The sequence below is a fragment of the Macrosteles quadrilineatus genome, unplaced genomic scaffold (genome assembly GCF_028750875.1).
Source record: "Macrosteles quadrilineatus isolate MER2022 unplaced genomic scaffold, UCM_ALF_1.0 Scaffold_9__3_contigs__length_116548681, whole genome shotgun sequence".
Classification (NCBI taxonomy): domain Eukaryota; kingdom Metazoa; phylum Arthropoda; class Insecta; order Hemiptera; family Cicadellidae; genus Macrosteles; species Macrosteles quadrilineatus.
In genome coordinates, this window is record NW_026542602.1 from 60,980,931 (window position 1) to 61,008,930 (window position 28,000).

Here is a 28,000-nt window from a genome sequence, read left to right on the forward strand (position 1 = left end):
CTTATCATTTCAACTATGATAAAAAAATCAGCAATTTTCAATAGCGTTGTTGGAAATTCATTTGTTTATATAGTACTAATTCAAGATTTATCAACATCAGATATCATAATTTGTTGGTTTTTGTTTTTTATTAAAAGGTGTTTTATATTTTTAATTTATTTAAAACAATGAGAAGAGCGAGTAGTAGTAAGGATTTTAAGTTAGAAGGAACACAACAATTTTCCAAAAGAGAAATGTTTAAATATTTCTTAACTAATCAGAATTAAATTTTTTAGTTTATATAATTTCATAAAAGTTCTTATAATCTCACACAAGTTCTAACAAGCGCAATCCATCACCAAATCATCGTCAGCTCACTGCACTTTACGTCCATTTAGATCAACTGGTGACAACTTTAACATGGGGATGGAATGTCTAGTTTCATCAAAAGGCCTAGTTTCAGATGTATTATCAAACTAGAAATTGAAATTAGTAAAAAAATAATGGCCAAATTTAAAGATCACTAAGTTTTAGGCCGGCGCCACACTATCCCGTTTCGCCGGTCCGGTTAAACGGGACCCGTTTGGCGGGATGATTCAAACGCATGGGTTTTAGGGAGCGGTCACATTGTTGCAGTTGTAGTGTGTCGACGGGATCCACTGCATGCTGCTCAAAGTATTTTGCTACCGCAGGATAGAGCAGGATGGTATGACAGGGTAAAGTCAATGGGGTAAAAACACATCCCGCACTATACGGGATAGTGTGGCGCTAGCCTTAGACAGTAAAATGCAGTATATTGTCCCCAGGGTACTCAGTTGTTTTTAAATGTGAAATGTTTTACTATCAATGTGGGTGTTCGTGTGTTTTTTATGTACTTTTATTATCAATGACGACTTTCATATACAGAGTTAAATAACCTGAACGACACCTTGTAGGGCCTGAAGATGGTTCCTAGCTGAACCGAAACTAGTTGCCACAAGCAGCAGTTTGGATTACTGAATGCAGGTACTTTAACCATTATAAAAAAAAAAATTGCTAATCAAATTGACTTTGTGATATTTATTTTGTGTTTAAGGTTTGTTTACAAATTGAGATGAGGGGATGGAAGCGCAACTGAGCGTGTTAAACCTAAACACGATTGAAGGGTGGGTGTAGAATGAAGTGAAATGTTTTTATGCAGCTTTGTATACCAACTGTGTTGTGTCACCCATTTCTGTTTAGATGAAACTGATAACCGTCCTCCAACTAATGAAATGAATATTCTGTGTCCTCTAACTCATTAGTTAGTGAGGTGAATATTATAATTTTTTTTACTTGGTAATCAAATTTTGAACCAACAAAAAATTAAAAGGAGGGAAACATTGAAACACAGAGTAAATAAACGTAGAAAATTTTATATTTAACAGAGACAAGTATAACACTGTTCTAGTACTGTTATAAAACACACATCAGCACCCGTAGCTTATATCATCCTTAGATAATGTTTTTTTTTCTTAAACGGCAAAAAACAATTTAATCCCTTTTTACTAATATTTAAAGACAATGTAAGAGATAAAAAGAGGAATAAAGATTCACTGATTCTATTTAACTATTCCAAAACTGCACCTGTAACTTAAATCAATTGTTTCTTTCATCGCTAAAACAGTTTAATATCTAAATGACAATATGAAATGGAAGAGATACAAGAAGTAATTTTACTTAAAGAGTGTTTGCTAACATTTACGTTTAACAGAGTTTAGTCAAATAAATCAAATATACCTTACTTTTATAGAGGTAGAAACCTAAAAATACTGCAATAAGGGCTAATATTACTCAGTTCTTAAAAATAACACTAAATTTTCTTACAATAAGTAATAACAAACAACGAGAGAACACTTGTACAATCATTGAAGTAGGTAAGTTGTAAAAGCAGAATACCTACTAGTGATGTGTCAAAACCGAATCTCAAATCTCAAAACCATCAAAACTTTGGAAAAGTTTCAGTTTCGAGATTCGATCAAAAGTTTTCAAATTGAGGATTTTGGCAGTTTTATTTCTGAAACTGCTCATATTTTTGTCCCATTATTATTGTTATTAACACTATTTTCACACAAGATGGTAGCAATAGAGCAAACAGATCACCATTGACAGTAATGAAACAAGTTAATTATATTCTGAACTTCAAAAAGCATTTTAAATACTATAACTGGAATAACATACAATTCAGTTTCATAACAATATTAACTTAACAGAAACACAAAGAAAATATTGATCACTAAATGTTTTAATTGATTTAATTTGCATGTTTATGTTGGTGTCAGGATTTTAATTTATTTGTATGTTGGTTGTTTTTTTAAAAATATGATGTTTTGGGTTTCAAGTTTACCAGTCACATTTATATGTTATTATGTCAGGGTAAGGAGTCAATCTCTTTCAGTTTTGATTGCATAATTAAATTTTAATTATTACCGGTAAATTTAATGATTACCTGTATTTTTTGTAACTTTGGCTTTTGTAAAAGCTAAGTAAACAAGTTTTGCGTTTACGTTTTGAGATTCGAGATTTCTGGTTTTCGACCATCACTATACCTACATATTTTTGCAAAGGAATCTGATTTTAACGAATGCATTTTCAAATCAAGGTTTATATTCTACTTTAAAACATCATACTTTGAAACAATCACTTTGTTTGATTAGGAACCCTGTTTGGTATTTACGAAAACCGAAAACCGAAAACTGAGAAAACACCATCAGTTTTTTTGTACTTATGACTTAATTACTTCGTTTTAACAATTTTCCTTCTTCCAACAACTCGTCTGCTGATCCCACAATCAGCGTATAACCATTCAGTTGTAAGCCTTTTAGTGAGCTGACTATGTTATCGACCTCTTCTTGGTTCCTTACGTACACCACAGCGAAATGCCTGCAACAAATGTTTGCAATGCACTCATGACAAATAAAATTATATTTGGTTATATATTTAGATATTTATTTATATTTAGAGATTTGTGCCCCCTTTCGCTTACTTGTGAGGGATTTTCATCTTCCTTGCACTCTTAACAAATCTAAAACCTTTGGCCCATTTACTAATGAGGCTCCCATGAGGGACTTGTTATTGAGGTTATCCTTAAATATATAATACGTGAAGGTGATTTCTATGAAACACTACTCCTCCATTAATATTGGACGGATCTTTAAAAACAATGAGTCAAAATTAAGTATTTTTTGTGTAGACGCCCCCTTTCACCAATTCCTGTAATAAAAGTCCTCGGGCTTTGCCCCACAGGTCACCAAAATCTTAATGTATTTTTTATGAAACAAAAACAGCTGTTCATAGTAAACACATGATAAACACAAGAGTGTTCGTTTTCATTTTTGATAACTGGAGTCTGATTGATACATTATCTTTGAGTTGTCTCTTTTAAGTCATCGGAAATTATGACCGTTATTCGTATTGAAATAATGCTGTATGCCTAATACATTGCAGTTGCTCGAAATAGAGCAACAGGTGCACTAGTACTGTATAAAAACCAGCCATGTTCTAATGTACGCTGAAAAATTTAAATTTTAACCAGTTATAAGATGCAGTACAAACTGAAATATTCTCAATCATAATTTGTTTAGCGACTTATACTCACAGCTTCGGGTACGGTGGCCTATCATAGTTTTTCATGGCTACATGTAGCGGGTTAACTTTCGCCAACTTGCAAAGATCATAGATGTTGTTCTGACCGAACTTAGGGTGATGGTTCCCGATTACTGCTACCTTTGCTGATGTGGGAGGAGCATTTTCAGCAGGCTGTGGTGCTGGGACTGAAACACATTCGTATTTTTATACTTTTCAATGAAATTGTGACCATACAAAGTAGGTATTTCAAGCCAAGGATGAATGGAGATGAGTATAGGATGAGTGGCACAATTTTGTAGCCTTGTTAGTGACTAAGGCCAACTTATTCCTTAGACACAGCTGTTAATTAATAGCCCATTTTTACCTTGATATTAACAAATAGGTCTAATTATCAGGATAGTACTGCGGATAGTAGTACTCACTAGTGCAAACTTTAATCCACACCAGGGAGTATTTAAAACAGAACTAGAATTTTACAAAATATATTAATTGTTTATTTATCGGTAGCAGATAATGATTTCTAATATCTAATATCAGTACCGCCATAGATAAAAGATAAAACATACTCCCTTAGTAGATTTCTCATCCTTATGGAACAGCTGAAGCCAATTTTATTGTTAGTTCTGTACGGTGCACTGTAGAGGTTGAGTTTTGTTTACAATTTGTTGTTATTTCAGTCATTAAATCTAATCATAAAAAATAATTTGTCCCCTAGTTATATCACCAAACATTAAAGCTCGATCATGAAATCAACCTTAAAATACTAGAAGCAGAATTTCGTCGACACTAGCGCCCAATGTCACCAATTAGACACAAAAAACAAGCTTCAAAATTTACAATGGGATCAGAAGTCTACTTGTGTTTGTTAGTCTACTACTGTATGGTACCATACACAAAAATGATGTCCTTACATGGTACCAGTTTAGGAGGTCTTCTAGCTGAAGGCCTACTCGCACCAGCAAAACCTCCGTCTCCGCCGCCATCATTTCTGCGGTCTGGTCTCTGCTGGTTGAAGTTGTTGGGTCTCCTGCCAAACCCGCTCCCGCTGTCGTTCCTGTTCATCTCTCCAAACCTTGATTTAGGTGCGTCAGTATCCTGGTCTCTAAATAACAAAAATTATTGACAGCTACTTATAGGCACCGTACTAGAATTACTTAACTAAATGTTTTTACAAAGTTAAACACATAAAATCCAGTTTCAATAAAAATGTTCAATTTTGGTAGAAGAACCAACAAGAAAAAAAACAAAAACTGTTTGGTGGGGTAGAGAAGTTTTGGGGCGGGGGTGATTAGCTAATAAAATGTGCTCCAGTTGTAAATAAACAAGGTTGGAGCGGGTGAGATGGTTAAAACATAAATCAAGCCATACCGTATGACAACTTATAGGTAATAATATATAACAATAATAGTGGAACCAAAGACAACACATGTAGCCTACATGGAGCACAACTGTAAAACTTACTTACTCGTAAAACTTTAGGTAGTTCTTGTTTGCAGTAATTTGAGTGTTTACATTTTTTCTGCACCAGCATTACACTTAGGCCTACGCAATGTCAAAAAGGAACTAAGAGTAGGTCAGTCCTGCTTGATTTTGATATTTAATATTTTGTGAAGTTAACTTAGGTTGGATCTGGTTTATTCAGAAATCATTTGACTCTATCCAACTAAAATTGGTTGCAAGAATTATTTATAATAAAATGAATAGTTAGGGGGCCTAATCCACAATACAAGATGTACAGTTAAAATAAAACCTATGGTATGTGGGGGTGAATATGCAAAAATGGACTTCCAAGGGGTGTTCCGTCTTGAAGCAATGAGCGGATGGTCTTGTAGTGCCACCTTCAGGGTGTTGGGTCTACTTACTCTTGCCTGTATCTCCTGAAAGTAGTTAAGTTTTCCAAACTTAAATGCAGCCTCAACCCATGCCAGGACAACACTCATACCCGACAAGGGGCAGAGAACTGTACAGGTTGGCTCAAAAGAAATCCCGAGCAGCCTTGAGTAACCTAAGCCAGACTAAGGGGCAGATGATTAGGCCTACGGACGCCAAAGTGCTAAATACAGCCCTGCCAACAAAATTTACATTGTGGGCGAGTTCCTTAATACCAGTGAACAGGAAGCGTGTTTGGCTGCTCTGGGATTCTGGATCCATTTAATCATCGATTTTATGATAATTATTAGTCATTCATGTCATGGGTATTAGTTTTGTTATGAAATGTATTTTTAGTGAGGTAATTTGTGACAGATACCATGCAACGTGTGAAATTGCTTTTCTTACAATAAAGTATTTATTATTACAAAGCTGCATCACTAGATAAACTAACCAAGCGTGTGACAGTGGTGCTTTTGTGTACGATAGGAAAATAACTAGCTATTAACAGACTATACAACAGCCATTAAAGCAAAACAGTAATAACTTAGGGCATTAATAATAAATTTAAAAAAAATGGTGCTGTGTAGAAATAAAAAGCTCTGAACACTCACAGAACAGAACACTCCCAATTAACCGAGGTTGTTGGGACAGAGACTACCTCATTTACCAAGATCTCTGATAACACCGAGATTGTTTAGATTGGAATCTACCATAATAAAGTAATTAATTATCGTTTCCGACTAAAAATTAAAAATATATAACTTATTTAGGTCTATAACGACCTCAGATAACCAGAGTGCCCTATGACAAGGCATAAGAACCTCAGGGGATTATAACCGAGGCTCGAATAATCGGGAGTGAACTGTACAAGCAAAAGTTACAACACTTTTTACGCATGAATTATTTTGAACATACCCATTAGAGTATTGCTGATATGAGCCTCGTTGCCCATGTCTGAGAGAACACAACAATAATTAGAATACTGTAAAATTAATAGGCCAAACATAAGTTAGGCTAATCAGATAAAATACCAGTTAAGACAGCCTTTTACAAACGCAGAATAACTTCTAACAAGACATCAACTTTTATGCTGGCGTCCTGACCAGTCCAGGTCTGATTATGACTAGGTGAACCCTGTGAAATTAGGCTAAATCCCAAATTTTTTGTCAGCAGCCAACCTCTCACATGAATCTTTGTGACATCAAAGCATTTAAAAGCTTTGTCCATAAACGTAGATTTTCCTTGTATATACTGTAGCCTATATGGATTTGAACGGTTGATATTTATGGCCAATTATCAATTATTGAGATGGGGACGCCACCTAGGTGCGTATTTTAACCCAAATATGAGTGAAGGATGAGTGTAGAATGGTGTGTGATGACCCGTGTAGCTATGTTACTGACTAAGATGAGCGGTTTCATTAGTCAGGATCATTTATTTATAAAGCCCAATGATCAGGAACAGCTGGGTCCAGTTTCGAGCCATCAAAAAGCTACTGACTTTTCTCAGGATCGAACCGGCGACCTGGATAGGCCTACATCAAAACCAAAAAGTTAATCGGTCCCGGGTATTGGTCTTACCATGAGACCTAAAATAGGGGCGGGCCCTATCAAAAACTAGCTACCCCCCTATGGGAATTTAGCTAAAACTGAAAAACATAGTTAGCTGTGGGCTTTGGTATTTATTAAATGCCAAAATCTCGTAAGATAATCTGTAAGTACCTATTTACCATAGGCCTAAAATACAAGAAAATCCGTTGTGACCTTGCATGAAGGTTACACAAGTCTGCTGTGGACGTAACAAGATATTGTACTCTGCGAGAGCAGCAGAAATTTAATAGGCAGCAATATGATCATACAAAAAGGCAGGCTAATACCAAACGAATCCAACAGGCTCCAAACAAATGTAAGGCAGCTTGGGACATTGTAATTAGGACTAGTAAGGCCCGCGCAATTATGAAGTGACCAGTGAGTCCAGTCCAGATGTCTTCAAGCAGTTCATTTTCGGAGAAGTGGATCGGATTGTTAATTCTACACCATTAGTTGATAGTAATTACTATCTGAACTTTGGGGAAGCATTTAATGCAAACAACAATCGGTTCACCAAATGGAGACATGTTATCTCATCTAATGACGGTCATCAAATCTTTTAAGAACTCACTTAGCCCAGATGTCTATGGTATTAAATGTAATTGTGCTCAATAAATTGCAGATGTGATAGCCTTGCCTACCCCCTTTAATACTTTTCAATGAAATGGCAATCATACAAAGTAGGCATTTTAAGCCAAGTATGAATGGAGATAGAGTGTGGGATAATTGGCGCGATCTTGTCGTAAATTCTTAGTGACTAAGTAAGACCTTTTTGGTAGTAGTTAAGTTAATGTCTTTCATCGTGCCCTCAAAGCTGATCGACCTCAAGATGTTCAATAGGCTGCCAGCTGGAATAAAATGCCTGGATAACAACAGTCTCAAGGCCAAAATTCATTCCTGGCTCATTGGTAGAACCTATTGCTCATTGAAGGGAGTACTTAGATCAAACTAGCTTAGGCTGCAAAAAAAAAATACTAGCCTAACTTGTTAAAATAGCCCTTAGTCTAAAGTCCAAATTAATGCAAAACATTCAGTGGTCTTGGTTAGGCCTACATGAAGGGCCTAAGCTAGAATCTGGGCTGCTTTTGTTCAGGCATACAGTTTTACTTTACCAGAGTTTGTTCCGGTTGAACCCTTACAATTTTTATAATGTTAGAAGCCCAATAGGCCTATACTTAGCATGTAGGCTAGCCTAACTTTAAGTTAAGTCTAACAGAATCCGGTACCGTAGCTGTTTGGCTCCGGGGGGTGGGCATTTTTGACAGGGACTGTCTCCCTAATTCTGGTTATTTCCTATTTCCTACTTACTATTTTTGGGGTAAAACATTCCAAACCTCGTACACCCCCTATTTTTGGGGCCAATTTTACATTCCTAATTTTATTAAGTTGGGGGGGCATTTCCTCCCCCCCTTAAAACCAAAATAAGGGGGACTATAGAGGAACGGTGATGGTTCAATTGAATTCCTCGCCCCAAAAATAGAGGGTGTAAGTTACAAGGTCTGGCATGTCTAAGGCCTACCCTAAAAATAGGTGAAATGCAAAGATTAGGGAGAAAAGTCCTGTCAAAAATTCCCACTCTCCAGAGCCAACTTACACCTAACGTACCCAGAGAAATGTAACTTATGTAGGCTACTAACTTAAGTATGTTTAAAAATAAGTTAGGCCTAGCCAAGTTATATATATGACGTAACTACACGGTGCTTCCAGCGATGTGCGCCATTGTAACCGCAGCACAGCTGACGGTAACTTTAAAAATTTAATGGGGTAGGCCTAAAGTCAGCTAACTTAGTATCTAACTTAACCCTTTGAGTGCCAACGCCCGGGGAACCGGACGTTTTTAAAACGAGCCAAAAGTGCCGACGTCCGGCCGACCGGTTGTTTTTAGAACGAGCCAAAAGTGCCAACGTCCGGCTGACCGGACGTTTCGTAATGATCGAACAGTTGTCATAACAACCGAATGGATACTCGGATTCTTTTAACCCATAATATTAACATTGAGTCGAAAGTTACTAGATGTGATACATCGATTTTCGTTGGTCGAAATATCGAAAATTCGATTTTTACGAAATTTTAACCTAAAAATCGCCAGATCGCGCTCGGCATTTTTAACGCGACCTTCGGGAAAAATCATCGGCATTTTTTGAGCGTTACTTTTATTTCTCGCCTGGCACTCTAAGGGTTAACTTAGTTCTTACGATTATGATGAAGCCTAATTTCCAATTAAAAAAAGTCTGTTAGCCTTTAACTTAACTAATGTTACATATGACCAACCTACCGTAGCCTATTATTTTACTTTAAAATGAGCTAATGTTCAGGTGTAAATAAGTAGTTGACTTAGTCTTAGTCTTAGGCCTACCATAAGGTGTCCAAGTCTAATTGTAATCATAAAATTTGAATGGTGAGATTCTTTTTACATCCTGGGTATGCCGTCTAAATCTAACTTAAATGTTTGTCCCTTATCACTTCTGAAGAATTGCACAACAGCATCATGTTGCTGCATGTAATCAGTCTGATTTAATTAGGCTTAATTAAATTATTATTGTTACCTTACAATATCTGTATAGTGTTGGTAGATAAACAACACTAAACACTTGGTAGATACTTAGTTGTTTATCTACCAACACTAAACGGATATTGTAAGGTAACAATAATAATTTAATTAATATAAAGCAATATCCAGAAGTAGGACAATGAATTCTAATTAGGCTTATCGCCTTGAACCCTATCTGTTGTGATAAAACCTAAAATGTGATGTTCCAAAAACACGGTTAGACCTAGTTTGTAACAAGTAAGAAATAATATTACCTGCAAGTTTATCAATGAATTGCTTTCAGCAATCGTGTAGCGGTTATTATATTATTATATATAATAGGCCTAATTGGAAATAAAAATCAAACACTCCAAAAAGATACACAAACTAAGAGGGAGGTTAATGCAAATGCAATAACACCAACACGCTTTATGCTTTATCAAAAATATCAATCTTTAATTTATTGTAGTCCAGAGTTCAGTCAGACAACAAACGAACTGAAACTGAACTGACTGAACATAAATGATTAGAAACCGGAACCGGAAGTGAGAGCAAAAAAGTAAAGCTACGCGGAACGCCAGAACTGATGATTTTTTTTTGTTTAGTATTTTTGTTTATCACTCACACTCGATTCACCGCGGTCCTAACTCCTGAACCCAATCCGATTACTTTAAACTTGGTTTGGTTGTAAACTGAGATTTGAAAGGAAAGTTAATTGAACTTTATCTGATCGACTAAACGCCTAGACGTTAAACTATATATATATAGGCTATTTGTCTATTTGATTATTTAAATAAAAAAAAAAACGTACTGTTTGTTCCAATGTCAAACAAAACTCGTCAAAATATTATGTGATAGATAGGGTGGGGGGCAGAACATGGTGGAAGGAAAAAACATAGGTGTGCTATTCCCACATATTCTGACGTCACTCGGATTGCAAACAAAAGATCATCTGATTGTAACTGTCAAATTTAGTATGTATTTGTTTTTATTTGATTGTTATTGTTTTTATAATAATAAAAACAATAACAACCAAATCAAAACAAATACATATACTGATTTGACAGTTATAATCAGATGATCTTTTGTTTGCAATCCGAGTGACGTCAGAATATGTGGGAATAGCACACCTATGTTTTTTCCTTCCACCATGGGGGCAGAAGTCGCAGAGAGTAAAAAGTAAAGTGTATGTTAGTTTGTTTGGATGTGTTTGCGTATACAACACTCCACCGGCTCTGGCTTCCCCAAAACCACATGACAACGGCGCTGTCGAGATTGCCGTCTGACGCCACGGCCGCCTTTAACTCCAGTGGTCGTGGCCTACGAACTGGCAACGTCGCAAGTGGTGTTGTAACAGCTGTTTTGTTTGGAAGCAGCTAATGGTATTTGTGTATTTACGAAAGATTTGATACTGGACTATGATAATATTGTCTCCGCTTAAAATGTACAGATTTTTAATTCGTATTGTTTCGGTTTTCAATTCTGTATGTTTTATTTTCAATATTTTGATAAATTTATGTTTATAAATTTAAATTTAAATCAATTAAGTGAGAATTAATGGGCTGATGTCACCTGTCTGCCATGCTATCGTATGGGACGTCTGACACGGAACAACACCACTTGCGACGTTGCCAATTCTACCAGGCCGCGGCCTGCTGACACCCACGAATACTAAAAGTCTGACGCCCTGCGCCTGTGCACTCGCATCTTGTTTACCCGCAACGTTAGTCAATCAATCAATTATTATTTAAGATGAGGACTATTCATGGATTATTCAAGTTTACATTTGTTTGCATAAAAACAGTTGTCCATACACAGGATGTCCACCGACCGGGAAAACGGGAATTATGTGTGATTTTTTTGAACCGGGAAAAACCGGGAATTATGTGTGAATTTCGTATTTTACCGGAAATTTTCAATTTGCTGCGATCGCGCATGCCGATGGCGTTTCCGTGACTGCGGGAGACGATGATAACGTTTCCGTGACCGCGGGAGACGACGATAACGTTTCCGTAACCGCAGATGACGACGATGACGTTTCCTTAACCACGGGTGACGACGATGACGTTTCCGTGACCGCGGGTGACGACGATGACGTTTCCGTGACCGCGGGTGACGACGATGACGTTTCCGTGACCGCGGGTGACGACGATGACGTTTCCGTGACCGCGGGAGACGATGATGATGTCCAAACTCCAAATGGCCGTGGGATTTTTTTATTTTGCCGCAATCGCGCATGACGATGTTATTGTTTCCGTGACCACGGGTGACGTCGATGACGTTTCCGTGACCTCGGGAAACGATGATGATTATGTCCAAAAAATATAGCTTGACGATGATGACCCAAGGAAATTTTTTAATTAAGCTACGATCGAGGAATATGATAACTTTACTGTGATCGTGGGAGAGGATTACAGAGTTAGGCAAAAGTCTGAAGTAGGAAAACCAAACTCGGCACATATTTACAACATAAGAAATTGCACTTTTTCATCAAAGTTACAACTTTGCCCCAGCCCCCTAAATGGGGTATTTTCCAGACTTTCCAGAAGTGGGGGTGTCCAGACTTTATCTTGCTTACTCATCTTATATTAAAATGGCTGCCATTTTGATTAGGGTTGCGATAAGGACCGCTGGTTTGCGCCATTCAATTTTTCTTGATAAACACTTTAAAATGAGGGGTCACATGAGGGGTGTTTACATTTGAAAATTTGGGGCTGCCCCCAAAATACCCCGTTTCGGGGGCTGGGGCAAAGTTGTAACTTTGATGAAAAATTTAAATTTCTTGTGTTGTAAATGTGTGCTGAGTTTGGTTTTCCTACTGCAAAGCATTAAAAAGTTAACTGGGGGGTTCCAGACTTTTGCCTAACCCTGTATAACGATTCTGTTACCGCTGAACAATATCAGGATTTTGTCACAACCACGGAAGACAGTGGTGATGTTTCTGTTACTGAGGGATATTCAGGATTTTTCAGTTATTACACAAAATGATGATGGTGTCTCTACGACAGTGTTAGATGATAACGATATAACCTCGAGTTTGGCTTGACCAAAAATTTCATAATGGCACACTTCTAGAAAGTTTTATTTTTATATTTTTTGTAATATCTTCATTTACCTTTAACGTGGCATTTATTTAATGTATTTAGAAGGGCTTAAAACTTAAATTGGCTACATGAAATTTTTTAAATTATTGAAATTTCTGCAGGTCACTTGAAAAACAACCCATAGCTCTAAAATTACGTACTATATGAAAGTACACAAAGACAGGGGTTGGTGTAGTAATCCTTACAGAAAATTTGGTAAAATTGAAATTATCTCTATTAAGAATCTATTTTTCAGGTGTCTGTACAGAGATTCGACAAATTTTGTTATCGACATATCACTATTTTTAAGATGTTATTGATAAATTGCAGGTTTAAGGATTAGTTTTTAATTTTTGGATTATTTAATCAGTAATATATAAAAATTTAATAATTGTGTCAGGCAATATTACAGTAATCATAAATTTTGTTTCTTTAACTGAGAATGCTCTTTCCGATAACCGAAATAGCGAGCTGTGTTAGCGCTAAAACAGCATTGCGGGAGTTGGCGCAAAACACGTTGGAAATTTTAGTATAAAAAGTACAAACTGAACAACCTGGATTTTTTTTACTCATAATTTTTTTCTGGTTGGCCTGGTGGACACCCTCATAATACAATTTTGTTCACAACCGTACGAAAATGGGGTTATCTGTAAGTAGTTGGTGATGTTTCGATGAATTTAAGTAAAATATTGTAATGCTATTTGTATCAAATGTAAAGAAGAAAATGACTTAAATAGGATTTTGTGTTTTCATAGTATGTTTTATTGATGTTTTAGGGAATTTATTTAATATTTTAACGTTATTCATTTAAAATTGTAAACTCAAACTGAAATATCTTTATTTTTTACTGTTGTTACAAACTGCATAATTAGCGTTGACAAAAATCATCTTAAACAAATCAAAACGATATTTTCTTATAGATACAATTTAAAAACTTAAGGTCATTGTTCTCTTAAAAAGTCTTCAACAATCAACACTGTAACAACAGCGTGACAAACAAAAGAAGACTCTTCACCCCTTTGCCAAATTTGTCCACACTATTTTCCATCTTCAGGGGAGTGGACAGTGCATTGAAGAGTTTAATGCCATTGTAAAATAAATGATTTTCAAAAAAAGCGGTTTTGTGTTTTGCTATGTCTAAATCAGACCGGCTTCTCAAACCATAGGAGATAGGGTGAGACAGATTTTGTAAAAAGGTCAATATTTTTCTTAACAAAAACAAGACAGTTTTGTTTAAGATACAGATGGACGGAAAAGTAAGAATTTTATTGTTAACAAAAAGTGTTTTACAGGAAAATGTATTGTTATTGTTAAGATTATTTAGCCAAACGAGGTTCAAAATAAGTGAAATACCGTAACCGAATGAAACAAATACACGATCAAGGGGGCATCGGACAGAACTAACAATAAAATTGTCTTCAGCTGACCCATAAGGATGACAAATCTACTAAGGGAGTATGTTTTATCCATGTTTATGTATCAATCACCTAGATAGAGATACTTTTTGTACAAAATTTAAAGCAAATGCTCAAGAATACATATTTTGTCCAACAACTTAATGTTCATATCATTTTCTTAAACTCTAAACATGCTCAAGCAAAACAAAAATAACATTTGCCTAGTGAAGAAACCCATTCTGTGGATTGCTATGGAAGGAACTGTTAGAAACAATACAGTAAATACTGATCCTGTATTCACAAAAAAACACACACACTGCTGTTGACTTTAGACAAACCAGTATTCATATATTGGAAATTGGGAAGTCCTCCTTTACCTCCCAACTCTTCAAAAACTAATTCCAGAAGAGTTGATAATAGTTTAGCCAAACACAACCTATTTAACCAATGTTCTTGCAAGAAACAGCTGCAATAATCACTTCTGTGTAACAGGTGATTAAACATTTCCATTGGCAGTGCAGGCTAGTGGTGAAGGAGATTACTACATATTACACTTATTTTCCTTCACTTTGTCTCTCACGACATTTTGTCTGAGTGGAACCGAGACAAACAGGAATGGAGTTCTTCATCAGGAAATTAACAAATTATAAACGTAAAATCTAATTCTATACTCTTAATATGAGCAATGTTTGCCCGTATGTAAGCTTCCTTGCACGAAGATGTCGAAAACTGTTTCAACCATTTCCTTCAAATGATGTAAAAAAATCAATTATTTCTAGCCTTAAAACATGTTTCATGCAGTTAAAACTGCCAAAAAAAATCTAATTACGTAAAAAAGTTTAAATTGAAAGTCATTGATTTTTAACAGTGAGCCTTGTGAAATACTACTTTGGCAACAAAATAACAATGAAAATCGTAAACAAGAAAAGAAAAGAAATAAGCATAACAGCTGATTACAAACACACCTCCAAAGAGGTTTATGATTTATGACTAGAGGACAATGAGATGTCATCCTTATAACTAACTGGAGTTAGCACGTAATTGTAAACCGGTGGCACCATTCATTTTTTGTCTGTTAATGCCCAAGGCACAATCCACACGATGTGGAACTCCGATTAATCTAGATTTTACGAGAGAATTCACAAAGGGAACTGCCTAGAATGCATGATGGCTATCATAGCCATGAGAATAATTTGCAACCTTACGAGTAACCTGACACCATTCAACAAAACTTTACTGCCCGGAGAGCTTCGGAAAGCCTGGAAGCACTACAATGTGGAATTAACTCATCAAACTTATGGGAAAATTGCTGTTGCAACTAGTGAGAAAAGTGGCAATTTTTGAAAGAGAGAAAAATGTAGGATGCCCAAGGTTTGCATAGTGTTTCGATTTATTGAGTAAAAAAAAACAACACTTTGCACACAAATTTCACATTGTGTTTTGTACATTATGTTTTGCTAAATTCACACGTTTAGCGAATTTCCCATATAGGGAATACTATCAGTGATGGATTTACCACTAAGCAGGAGGGGGCAGAGGATTGAGAAAAACATTTTTTTGAAAAACAAATTTATTTTAAACCACTAGTTTGCCGCGATCACATATGACCATAATGATGTCTCCACAGACCAAGGGAGATGCTCACGATATTGTTGCGGCCGCGGGTGCTGGTGATGATGTCCCTGTGATTGCGGCCCGCGGTAGATGTTCATGATTCACCGGGGCCACGAGTGTTGATGATGATATCCCTGTGATTGCGACTCATGGGAGATGTTAACGATTTCACTGCGGCCGTGGGTGACAATGATGAAGTCCTCATGATCGCTATCCACGGGAGATGTTTTTAACACGACTTTTCCGCCATCACAAGTGTCAATGATGATGTCCTCGTGATTGCTGCATCGCGGGAGATATTTACGATTCTGCCACGGTCGCGAGTCTTGATGATGATATCCCCGTTATTGCGGCTCACGGGAGATGTTAACAATTTTGCCACGGCTAAAGGTGCCATGAGGATTTCCCATGATGGCTTCCCGAGGGGACGTTTCCGATTTCGGCACGGCTGTTGGAGACAATGATGATGTCCTCATGATCGCAGTCCACGGTAGAAGTTTTTAACACGACGTTGCCACGATCGCAAGTGTTGATGATGATGTCCCCGTGATTGTGGCCCACGGGAGATGTTCACGATTTTACTGCGGTCGCGGGTGATGGTGATGATGTCCTCAAGGTCATAGCTCACAGGATATGATCATAATTTCGCCGCAGTCACGAGTGTCAAGGATGATGTCCCTTTTTTGCAGCCCGCGGAGGATGTTTACGATTTTGCCGTAGTCACGGATACCTATGATGGCTTTGACTTGGTTTAGGAGAGATGTCCACGATTTCATCCATGATCACCGGTATTGATGATGATGTCCCCTTGATTCACAGGAGATATTCACTATTACTACCGGGATCGCAAGGAACTTCCACCACAGGGGGGGCCGCGCAAGTAATTTGGCCTAGGGCCGCAAGTACCCTAAATCCGGCACTGAATATTAGTGAATTTTCCATACAGTTGAACCTCTATAAGACGAATTTCAAGGGGTACGGGAAAAATTCGTACTATAGAGGTATTCTTAATAAAGAGGGTCTTTTTATCGAGGTTTAATGCTGCTGTTATTCTTCTTATAGAGGTTTCTCCTCGCTCTAACGTTTTTCCAAAAAAATGACTGAGGAAGGAGGAGGGATGGGTGGGGATTTCATGTTGAGACAAGCTTCTGTTTGTTTTGAAAACTACGTACTATGGAGGTTAAGATTATGATAAATTCGTCTTATAGAGGCCACGTTCGTCTTGTAGAGGTTTTGTGCTAAGAATATTCGTTGTATAGAGGTTAATCAGTCCTAGCCCATGTCACAAACAAATTCGTCTTATGGAGGTTTTTAACTTAATTACTACGTTCTATAGAGGTGTTTTTAGCATTGACCTATATGAAAGTGTCAAGGGGATTAAAAACAATTCGTCTTATCGAGGAATTCGTTTTATCGAGGTTCGTACAAACGAGGTTCAACTGTATAGGGAATATTAGCTAATTTTGCACATAGGGAATATTTGCGAATTTCCCATATAGGGAATAAGCTATTACCGTAGGTCTCATGGTAAGACCTGGACCCGAGGTTTAGACTTGTTAAACTAATTAGGCTATATTTAAATAGGTAGGGAATAAATCTGATATTTTTAAGGAGACATTTTAGTGTAAATCCAATCAGGCAAATGGAAATTCGCTTAGTCTGCAGGTTAAATAGGTATTTTTTAATCCTAGCGTCAAATTACAGAAAACACATAGCCATATAATGTACAGTAGACTGTCTCTTAAATCCGGACTCCTCGGGACCGAGGTCAGTCCGGATAACGGTTTTTCCGGTTAAATCGACTTCCCCAAAAACTCGTTAAAACGGACCATTTAAATGCATACTGTGTAAGCCAATAATGGTTAAATTATGTAAGATATTGTATTTAAACATGTCATCACTGGTCTCGAATCTTACCCACGAGAACAGTCGTTTCAGTACCACCCACTTCCTGCCGATCTATTGCGGATAAACTGATGTGCTGATAAAAATTGCCGGTTAAAGAGATGTCACTTCCTCCGAGCGTAGTACGGTTAAAAAGTGTCCAGATAAGAGGGAGTCTACTGTATGGCATATTAAAATGGCATGTATGGAAATGTTTATGCTCATTTGAGGAAAATTTTCAATGGCTAATCCTACCTTCCATAATTTCCATCGTTCCTCTTCTTTTTCCCATAGTTTACTCTGAACCGTTGCTGGTTTCTCATTGACTCTACACAGTTATTAGCTTCATCAGCAGTAGAGTAGCGCACAAAGACTAAGGCGTTTACTCTATGGAGTCTCGCAACACAACCAAACTCCTCGAATATTTCATGGAGCTGAAAATAATTTGTTTCATTATAGTTAAATATTATATCAATTCAAATTTATTTTCAAAATTGACACCTTACTACACATTGTAGTCTGCTGTAGAACAAAGCAACACACCCCAACAATATAGCAATGGAACAATATATGACACCAATCTTTATTGATTTGATTTGATTGTTGTCCACAGTCATGTCTGTTGTGCCTATTATTTGGATTGAATTTTTTTCAACTTAGTCTATGTTAGGGCCACAGAGTTTCTATGGAGTTTGAGCTTGGTACCGCTACAATGTGCATTAGTTTCGTTTCCTTCCACTAGCTCTTAGAGTTTGGGATGAAGAATTATTTACATATTAAAATCAAACCAGTAAACACATTTAAAAGCCAAGTTATAAGGGGATGTAACAAATCTAATGTGATTCTAAGAAATATTGGATGTGCAGAGCTGTAAATAAAAAATTGCCCACATATTTATCACAAAAATTATGCATACGAGATTTTTAGTTTGCTTTGATAAAACCAAAAAGTTAATCTTAACCAAATTAGGGTCTGTTTATTATTTTAGTTTACTTTGATAAAACCAAAAAGTTAATCTTAACCAAATTAGGGTCTGTCTATTATTTTAGGTGTCTACTAATATTTAAAAAATATATATAGGTATTTTATTGCAACATTGGTTAGTTTAAATCTAGACTTTAATTAATTTAATCTAGCCTATCAAGAAATATATTTTTTTCCATTATTCCTAAGCTTACCTCATCATCCGAACAGTCTTCAGCATTTTGAACACACACACTGTATAATCCGTCTGGTCCTGGTTCTGCCATTATTAGCGTCTAAAACAAAAAAAAAAAAACTTTCCTCAGTTATTGTCTACTTCAATAATCACCTCGAAGAGTCTGCTACCAACCCCGCGCCACGTCGGACTAAATCAGTATCATGATAGCGCTATCTAAATGTTTATTGTGTATTCGTACCATTTTAATGTTTTTTGTGTTCGTGTCGTCCGTGTTTTAAATGCGTTTTTGATGAGTTGCAAGCTTTGAAAATGTTATCTTTGCTCAAAACATGTAAGCTGTTGCATGTGTGTTGTGTAACATCATTGAAAAAAATATATAGTCAATGGTACTATGTAAACATGTTTTAGCAATATTAATCGTTGGACTATTTGATGGAGGTATGTAAAAAACCTATTATTGTCGTAACAATATAGTCCAGGGGCCAGAAACATGAGTTTTGCTTAAAATATGGATGTAATAGTTGCACAAACAACATAATGAATTACAAGCCAACATATCTCTATATATAAAATCCAATGTATGTTTGTTTGTATGTATGTTTGTTTGTTTGTCCTTTATGGACTCCGAAACCGCTCGACATATTGTAATGAAACTTTCAGGCTTTATTGAGCATTATTCAAGGATGGTTTGTGTGAAGTTTGGTGCAGATCCATCTAAAGGGCTCCGCCCCAGTGGCTCTGGAGTTTCCCATGTTAACCTTAAGAATACTCATATTTAAATGGAATTAAAGAATCTTAACAGCTGGTTCAACTAATCAATTTGATTCTGTGATGCTCAATACTTTAAAAAGTTAATAGGTTTACCAACAGGGTGCAGCACTATATTTTTTTTATTTATGACAACAGCTAATTTCCAACCAAAAGGTGAGTGAGCGTAGGGAACAACATTCAACCTGGAGGCGAGTTAGCGTAGCGACGAGCTAAGCTGAAGGCAAGTGAGCGCAGCGAACGAGCTCCCTCCTAAAGGTGAGTGAGCGTAGCGAACTAACTTCAACCAGGACAAGATTGAGCCATGCGAAGGAGCTCATCTTGAAAATGAACGAGCTTTTGACATTATACCACATTAGTGTTATACCGATTTTTGAGTGTGTTAAGCTGTCCTAAAATAAACTTTGTTGAATTAACCTGTGTTTGTGATCTTCTAATTAGATCAAAGAAAAAAAGAAGACAATGTAAATATTGGGGTTCATCCAATAGTAAGTCAGAGACTTTTAAATGGACAGTTTTATAAACTGTGACATGACACAAAGTTTATCATTGCACAACGTTTCCTTCAAATTTCTGTCACTATATTCTTTCAAATTTTTATTATTCAGCTGGGGCCTTTTTTCTATTTCAGTTATAAACAGTTCTGTATCAAAATCTGTCACTGCCATGGTACTGTAAAATACCCCCGCCGCAGCAAACCTGCCGACTAAGCGAATTTCCATTTGTCTGAATTGATTTTCAGTTAAATATATTTTAATAACATTAGGTTTAACGAGTACCTAGGTTTGCTGCTACAAGGAAACTAATAAAGTGTGTTTTTGAGTAAAATATTGATAGCTTAGTACAAAATAAATAAATTTGCCAAGTTTGATCAAAATATATCCATAAACAAGCAAACTACAACATTTGACAATATTCTCCATAAGAATAACATGGGAATTTTAAATGTACAATTTTTTTTTAATTTTCTCAGTAGTAACTAATTGAATAATTAGTAAAAATAATTGAACAAAAATACTTTTATATACTAAATTATTTGTTTTTTTAAGCTCTTTAAAAAGGTCTAAAGAGAAATCGGGAAATTTTGTGATTTGAGGGTCAAAAGTGAGAAAAACCAATTTTTACCCCATAAAACCCCCCGTAAAGCCCCGTTCCCATGGTCCGATCGTGCTGGTTCGCGAACCCATTCAAGTTTATCCCGCTTTACACCTTTAAACCAAATTTCATCAAAATCGGACAAAAATTACTCAAGTTATCGCGTTCACGGACGTATATATATATATAAGTCTATATATATATATATATATATATAATATACATATATAAAAATTTGAACGAATGGTGTTTTTGGCCTCTGGGGACATCAAAATGAAAAAGTAAATCGGTCCCGGGTCTAGGTCTTACCGTGCCACCTACGGTAATAGCTACTTCCCTATAGGGAAATTCGCTAAAACAAGAAAAAATAGCAAAGAATACGATACACAGACACACATGACGACAGATAACTCACACTGAAGTTCACTGACTCCTGTAAAGAACAACAAGTGACTGGCCAATTTTTTATTTGACAGTGTGCGAGGACAGGTAACAACCTGTACGTTACGGTACAGATTTCCGGCCGACAATCGTCTCGCCTACAAATCTGCAGCACAATTTTTGATCTCCTGTGTGCACGCTTCCACTTTATACATAATGCACAGACTGGCCAGTAAAATAATCGCCACAAAACAATCGCTTGTGTGCGCCTATCCTAAGGAAAACTATTTGGTGTAGGATGGAGAAGAAACTATTTCAATCGGAAGAAAATACATGGCTGAACCCTTGAGCTCCAAGGCTGAAATATACAGTTGAGAAACTTTTGTCGCATCTATATGCCTGTACAAGAATCAGGAATCAATGTTTTATTCCATTAGACACTTACAGTACATGCATATGGACATGTCAAAAAGTGGACATGTTGCAAAAACACCAAGCAGAGTTGCAACTGTACCAACTCGGCTTAAAACTAGAGTACGTTCCACAGAGTACGATATATTATCGGATGAAACATCAGTTCCAAAAACTAGGCCTATTGCATGTGCTGCAACTTGATACCCTTGAAATTTAGAACCACCGTTACCGGTACATGACCAACTTTGAGTTGACCAATGACACTAACTTAATGCTTTACGCAATTGGATCTGATAAATAAGGTTAAGATGTTTTCTGCCCAGCCAGGAGATATATCAAGAGTTTGAATACTGTCTCGGTCACAGTGTGCAACCCCAACAATGTGGCAACTTTGCACTCGCCATGATAATAACAGTGTTTAACATTAGTACTGTGCAAATGCTCCATATAAATTAGTGCTATAGCTGTCCCTCTGTATGGCCGGGATTGCGGTGTTGCCACAATTCTTTTGCCGTGGCTTCGCTTTAGAAAAGACAACTCATGAGAAGTTCACAAATAGGCTAAGTTATCTGGAAAGGTTGGTGGTAGAGGCCTGCTTAAAAAGAAACAGAGGCTTTATGTGGAAGTTGACTTGAACAATGAAAAATAAGTTATGTGGGGCTAGAAGGGTTTACCTTAGAAACTTTTCTACATAAATTTGTATCGAGGCCTGGCCTAACTTATTTTTACAACTACAAAATGCTCAGAGGTACAGTTTCTTAACACGTTCGCGGCGGCACGTCAAATGGCGGGCGTATCCCCAGTGCGGCGCAGCCCTCAGCGCCGAACAAACCCGATTGCCGCGTGTGATTGGCTTTCCAATTTCGATCTGACGAATAGCAAATAACGTGCGAGGATATCCTGCTTTACAACAAGAGTCGACGTAGTTCGCTAAACATCCACAGATAGCAGCTCTGCGTGGAACGTAGCCGGTCCCATTGGAGTTGTATTGCCAAATGGAGGGAAAAAGACGGTACAAAAAGTAGATTTTAAAATTGCCAAACGGGGATTTTACGGGGAAATTTACTACCAACCTACACCACAACAAAATACAGTATACTATTGAGCAGTGCTGTGTGAGGTTTCAAGTTTCTAGCTCTAATCCTGGCTTAAAAATAAAATCATTTCGTACCGCATTGCAGCTTGGGAGCGATCGCACCCATCAGGATGGCATTAAGGTTCCGTATGGGAGCGATCGCTCCCATGCCGCAGCGAACGTGTTAACTGGGCTATGCTAATATCGATTGAAACTATCGAATTGAAAATATTGATTAATAATCAATAAGTTATTTTTAAATATATCTATTGTAAAATTAAACTATCATAACCTAACCTAACCAACCAAACTTGCTGATGGTGAAAAAATCGCATTAAGGTTTACTTATTGTGGTGATATTCCAAGTACTGTACAAAATGTCAGCTGACATTCTTAATGTTTTAGTCAGATTTGTTTATTTATTCTGTTTAATTCTTGTATTCAGTTTTGCTTAATAAAACCTAAGTTTTATTCTCTAAAGGTTTATTACAATTTATTAAGCAAATATTATCATAATTAGTCTGAGAATCAGTATCTATAGGCTTCCTATAAACCATTCTATTCAATCACTTAATACTAGAGAAAGAAATGGATAAACTGTTAAGACCAGAAAGATTTGAATGTCTACCTGATACAACCAAAGCAGCATTTGAATTTAAACATTGGTTGAGGACTTTTGAAAATTTTGTATCCTCTGTTGATAAAGTAAGTGACGAAGAAAAGTTAAAACTACTCATAAATTACATTAGTCACAACGTATATGAATTTATTTCAGAAGCAAAGACCTATGAAGATGCTGTGAAGGTTTTACAGACCCTCTATGTGAAACCTCAAAATGAAGTTTTTTCAAGGCATATATTAGCTATTTCCAAGCAACAACCTGGGGAGTCTGTAGATCAATTCTTACAAAAACTGAAACTTTTGAGTAAAGATTGTAATTTTCGTAATGTTAATGCAGAAGAAAGTAAAAACGATTACATTAGAGACTCATTCATCACTGGGCTATTATCTCCTCAAATACGTCAAAGACTACTAGAGAACAATACTCTGAAATTAGAGGATGCCGTTGCTCAAGCAAGAGCTCTAGAATCAGCTCAGAAACACTCAGAAATCTACCAACAAACTCATCAAAATCAATTCTTGAACAGTACTTTAAATCAAGAGATGAATCAAGAAGAATGTTATAAGGAATCATCACTGGCTGCCTCAGGGACAATAAAATGCTTCTTCTGTGGGAAAGCCAAACATCCTCGAAATGTCTGTCCAGCCAGGGATGCTGATTGTCGAAACTGTGGGATAAAAGGTCATTTCTCAATTGTTTGTCGTCGTAAAAAATCAGGTAAATCTTCTAATCTTTCAGCCATGGAGAAAAGTCATGAGTCGGGACTGCTGGCTGCCGCTCCTCGATGTTTATCAAAGTCTGTAGTTACAGTTAAGATTAACAATGTTGTCGCTGATGCTCTAATAGATACTGGTAGCTCTGAAACATTCATAAATAAAACATTCGTTGACAAAACAAAGTTTTTAGTTGTTCCTGGAGGAGGCCAGATTTCTATGGCATCTGTAGACTTACAATCCCGTATCTGTGGGCACTGCTTTGTTGATATTGAGCTTTTAGGGCATCAACATATAAAAACTAAGGTTTCAGTTTTGCCTAATCTCTGTGCAGACATGATAATTGGGCATGATATTCTCTCTAAGTATACAAATCTATGCATATCATTTGGCGGTTCTAAGCCAGCACTAACTTTGGGCCCTTGCAGTTTGCCTACAGCTATTGTTGAACCTCCTGAACTATTTGCTAATCTTTCACCAGATTGTCACCCAATAAAAATAAAATCTCGAAGGTTCTCCCTTGATGAAACAAGATTTATAGAAAATGAAATAGGTAAATTGTTGTCTGAAGGAATAATTGAAGAGAGCAATTCTCCTTGGAGGGCTCAAGTCCTGGTTACCAAAAATGAGAATCACAAAAGACGGTTAGTCATTGATTACTCTCAAACTATTAACCGTTTCACTAACCTTGATGCTTATCCTTTACCAAATATTGAAGATCTTGTTTCAAAAATTTCTAAGTATGAGGTATTTAGTACAGTTGACCTCCGAAGCGCTTACCATCAAATCCCTATTTGTGAAAATGAGAAAAAATACACTGGCTTCGAAGCAGGTGGAAAACTATATCATTTCAACAGAATACCTTTTGGAGTTACCAATGGAGTTGCTTGTTTCCAGCGTGTAATTAATGGTATAATCAGTAAAGAGAAGTTAGAAGGGGTTTTTGCTTATCTAGATGATTTGACGGTTTGTGGTAAAGATCAAGAAGATCATGATAGAAATCTTGCAAATTTCTTGGCAGCAGCCAATAAGTACGGGCTAACTCTGAATCAAGACAAATGTTCATACTCCCAAAGATCAATCAGACTTCTGGGATACCTAATTGAAAATAACACTATTAAACCGGATCCTGAAAGACTTGAACCCCTTCTGAACTTACCTGTTCCTAGTAATTTTGATTTATTAAGGCGTGCAGTTGGAATGCTAGCTCACTATTCAAGATGGATCCCTCAATTTTCTGAAAAAGTACACAGATTAGTTAAATGCAAAACATTCCCAATTCCTCCAGAAGTTGTTTCTGACTATGAAAAACTGAAACAAGAGATAGCTCAGTCTGCTATTAATACTATTGATGAATCTATCCCATTCGTAGTAGAAACTGATGCATCACAGAATGCACTTGCAGCGACTCTTAGTCAAATGGGTCGTCCAGTTGCTTTTTTTTCACGATCGTTATCAGACAGTGAAAAGAGACACTCGATAATAGAAAAGGAAGCAGCAGCTATTGTCGAGGCAGTCAGGAAATGGAGACATTTCTTAGTTGGACGGCATTTCAAGATTGTGACAGATCAAAGGTCGGTGTCATTTATTTTTGATCAAAAACACAGTAGCAAAATAAAGAATGAGAAACTTCAACGATGGAGGCTAGAACTGTCTTGTTTTAGTTTTGACACTGTCTACAGACCTGGTATTCAAAATACAGTCGCTGATGCCTTCACTCGACTCTGCAGTTCGATGCCAAATCAAAGTTTAATTGACTTACATAAGTCACTATGTCATCCAGGCGTTACTCGAATGGTGCACTGGGTCCGAACCCACAATCTTCCTTACTCAGTCGAAGATGTGCGAAAAATGACTGCAGGCTGTCCACTATGTGCAGAGATCAAACCAAAATTCCTGAAAACTTCTAGTGGACATCTCATCAAAGCTATGGCCCCATTTGAGAGGCTTAATATGGATTTTAAAGGGCCAATCCCTTCAGTAACAAATAACACCTATATTCTAACTATAGTTGACGAATATTCACGTTATCCTTTTGCACTCCCCTGTCCTGATATGAGCTCAAGAACTATTATCAAACAACTTCACAAAGTCTTCAGTATTTTTGGTACACCATCATATATACACACAGACCAGGGTAGCGGTTTTATGTCGGTAGAACTAAAATCATTTTTACATAATTTGGGAATAGCAACAAGTCGTGCAAGTCCATATAACCCACGTGGAAATGGGCAAGTTGAACGATTCAACGGAGTAATATGGAATACTGTTCAGCTAGCATTGAAATCGAGAGGGATGAAAATAACTCAGTGGGAAAGTGTTTTAGATGAAGCCCTTCATTGCATCAGATCCCTCTTATGCACAGCTACGAATTGTACACCGCACGAAAGAATGTTTAAACATCAAAGAAGATCTAGCAATGGAGAAACTATCCCTACTTGGCTGACTATTCCAGGAAAAGTTCTTATGAAGAAGCACATAAGAGGCAGTAAGTTTGACCCACTGGTCGAAGAGGTTGAAGTAATTGAGACAAACCCAAAATATTCTTTAGTCCGCAATAAAGAAGGAAGAGAATCAATTGTGTCCTTAAGATATTTAGCACCAAGAGGAAATGTAATGCAAAATCCAACAAATCTTACTTATGAAAACGAAGACGGTGATGAACAGTTGGAACAGAACACTACCTCGTCAAAATCGCTCCTTCTGGAACAGAACACTACTTCGTCACAACCGCTCCTTCAAAACTATACAGATTTATGTTTACCACCAGCAACGTCAGATGGTGTTCCTGAAAATGATGAACATCAAACCAGCAGCGCTCCTTGCAATCAACCTCATCCACCACGTCGGTCAACCAGACCAAAGGTGTTACCTAAGAAATTCGATGTGTATAAAATTTACTAGAGCGGAAGAATGTGGTGATATTCCAAGTACTGTACAAAATGTCAGCTGACATTCTTAATGTTTTAGTCAGATTTGTTTATTTATTCTGTTTAATTCTTGTATTCAGTTTTGCTTAATAAAACCTAAGTTTTATTCTCTAAAGGTTTATTACACTTATCGAATCGTTAGTTTCAATCAATATTAGCATAGCCCAGTTAAGAAACTGTACCCATGCCCAGCATTATTTAGGTAAAGACACAGAATTTTTAACTTGTTATAAAATATGTAACCATATGTAGGTAGCCTATAACGTTTAGGTTAGGCCTATTATTCTTGTTATTAGACACTACCTCACCACAAAAATCAAATTTATGTTAAGTTGTTTTGTTAAAACTAAAATAATAACATACAATTATTTAAGTATAATTTACCTTTTTGCTTACTTCAGACCGGTTTCGAGCCTTTTTGTTTGACAAGACAATGCAATAGCTTGTGCATGTGATGATGTGAGTTGTGATGTTTGTTGGTTTCTCTGTACCTACTACCTGTGTATCTCTTCTCTTTTTTTTCTAGTTTCTTTCTAATTCCAGGTATCGAGGTATCTTTATTGTATTGTTTTTGTTTGTAAGGTTGGGTTAGGGTTGGTTAGTTCGAATGGCGGTATGAATTTTTTTAGGTTCTACTGCTTTGTTATGACTTTGGCATTTAACTAGCCAACAGCCAACTTTATTTAGTCTATGATTTTTCTTTCGTGAACACTTTTTCCTAGCACCAAGGCACTGGTTATACTTCTCCCTAATGCCATCGACTATATAACACTATAGTTATATAATCTCAAGGTGTCTCAAGTCTCACTAGTGAATTGAAGTCAATGCTAATGCCCAAGTGAATAATTTGTTTTTTTTGCACAGACTTAGAAAAACAATTTAAAGGTTGCTCAGATGTTGCTTGCTCTTAAAATAATTAGGTCACCCGGTCACCGTGACACCACGACAACCCGCCCCCTTCATGTTTATTTATTTATTTATTCCCCGGCAATGCCATTTACAATACGACATACAGTTAATATAATCAATGTTAATTGTATAATCTTTAGTATTATTAAGTTAATACTTCTAGATACACTTAATTGATGACTGGTTTCTATAACAATGTAAATGTACAACATTTCTCCTGCAAAAGGAATGTTTCGATTGATGTTTCGGTCTGATGTGACAAAAGACAACCCACAACCAAAAAATACAACCCACCACCTGCCATTCCGACAACTTGCAACACGACCACGACAACCCGCCACCAGGGGCCTATTTCATAATAATCTACAAACTAATAT

At 36.7% G+C, this 28,000-nt stretch overlaps 1 protein-coding gene across 1 annotated transcript; it reads right to left on the reverse strand.

Annotated features, from left to right (window-relative positions):
* Positions 1-1,371: 1,371 nt before the first annotated feature.
* On the reverse strand, positions 1,372-27,194 carry LOC129004022 (uncharacterized). The gene is made up of 7 exons (XM_054432394.1): positions 27,099-27,194; positions 18,733-18,813; positions 17,810-17,988; positions 6,373-6,411; positions 4,497-4,687; positions 3,596-3,770; positions 1,372-2,880 (listed from the first exon to the last, which is right to left on the reverse strand). Exons 2-7 carry the CDS (start codon positions 18,802-18,804, stop codon positions 2,730-2,732), a joined length of 807 nt encoding a protein of 268 aa, XP_054288369.1. The 5' UTR covers positions 18,805-18,813; positions 27,099-27,194; the 3' UTR covers positions 1,372-2,729.
* Positions 27,195-28,000: the final 806 nt, after the last annotated feature.

Excerpts from the sequence above, each read along its gene's own strand:
- LOC129004022 (XM_054432394.1), bottom strand. The coding sequence starts at position 18,804 with ATGGCAGAACCAGGACCAGACGGATTATACAGTGTGTGTGTTCAAAAT. Across the intron at positions 6,412-17,809 it reads AACGATGGAAATTATGGAAG|ACATGGGCAACGAGGCTCAT; the intron begins GTAGGATTAGCC and ends GTGTTCTCTCAG. Across the intron at positions 3,771-4,496 it reads ACCTCCTAAACTGGTACCAT|TCCCAGCACCACAGCCTGCT; the intron begins GTAAGGACATCA and ends AATGTGTTTCAG.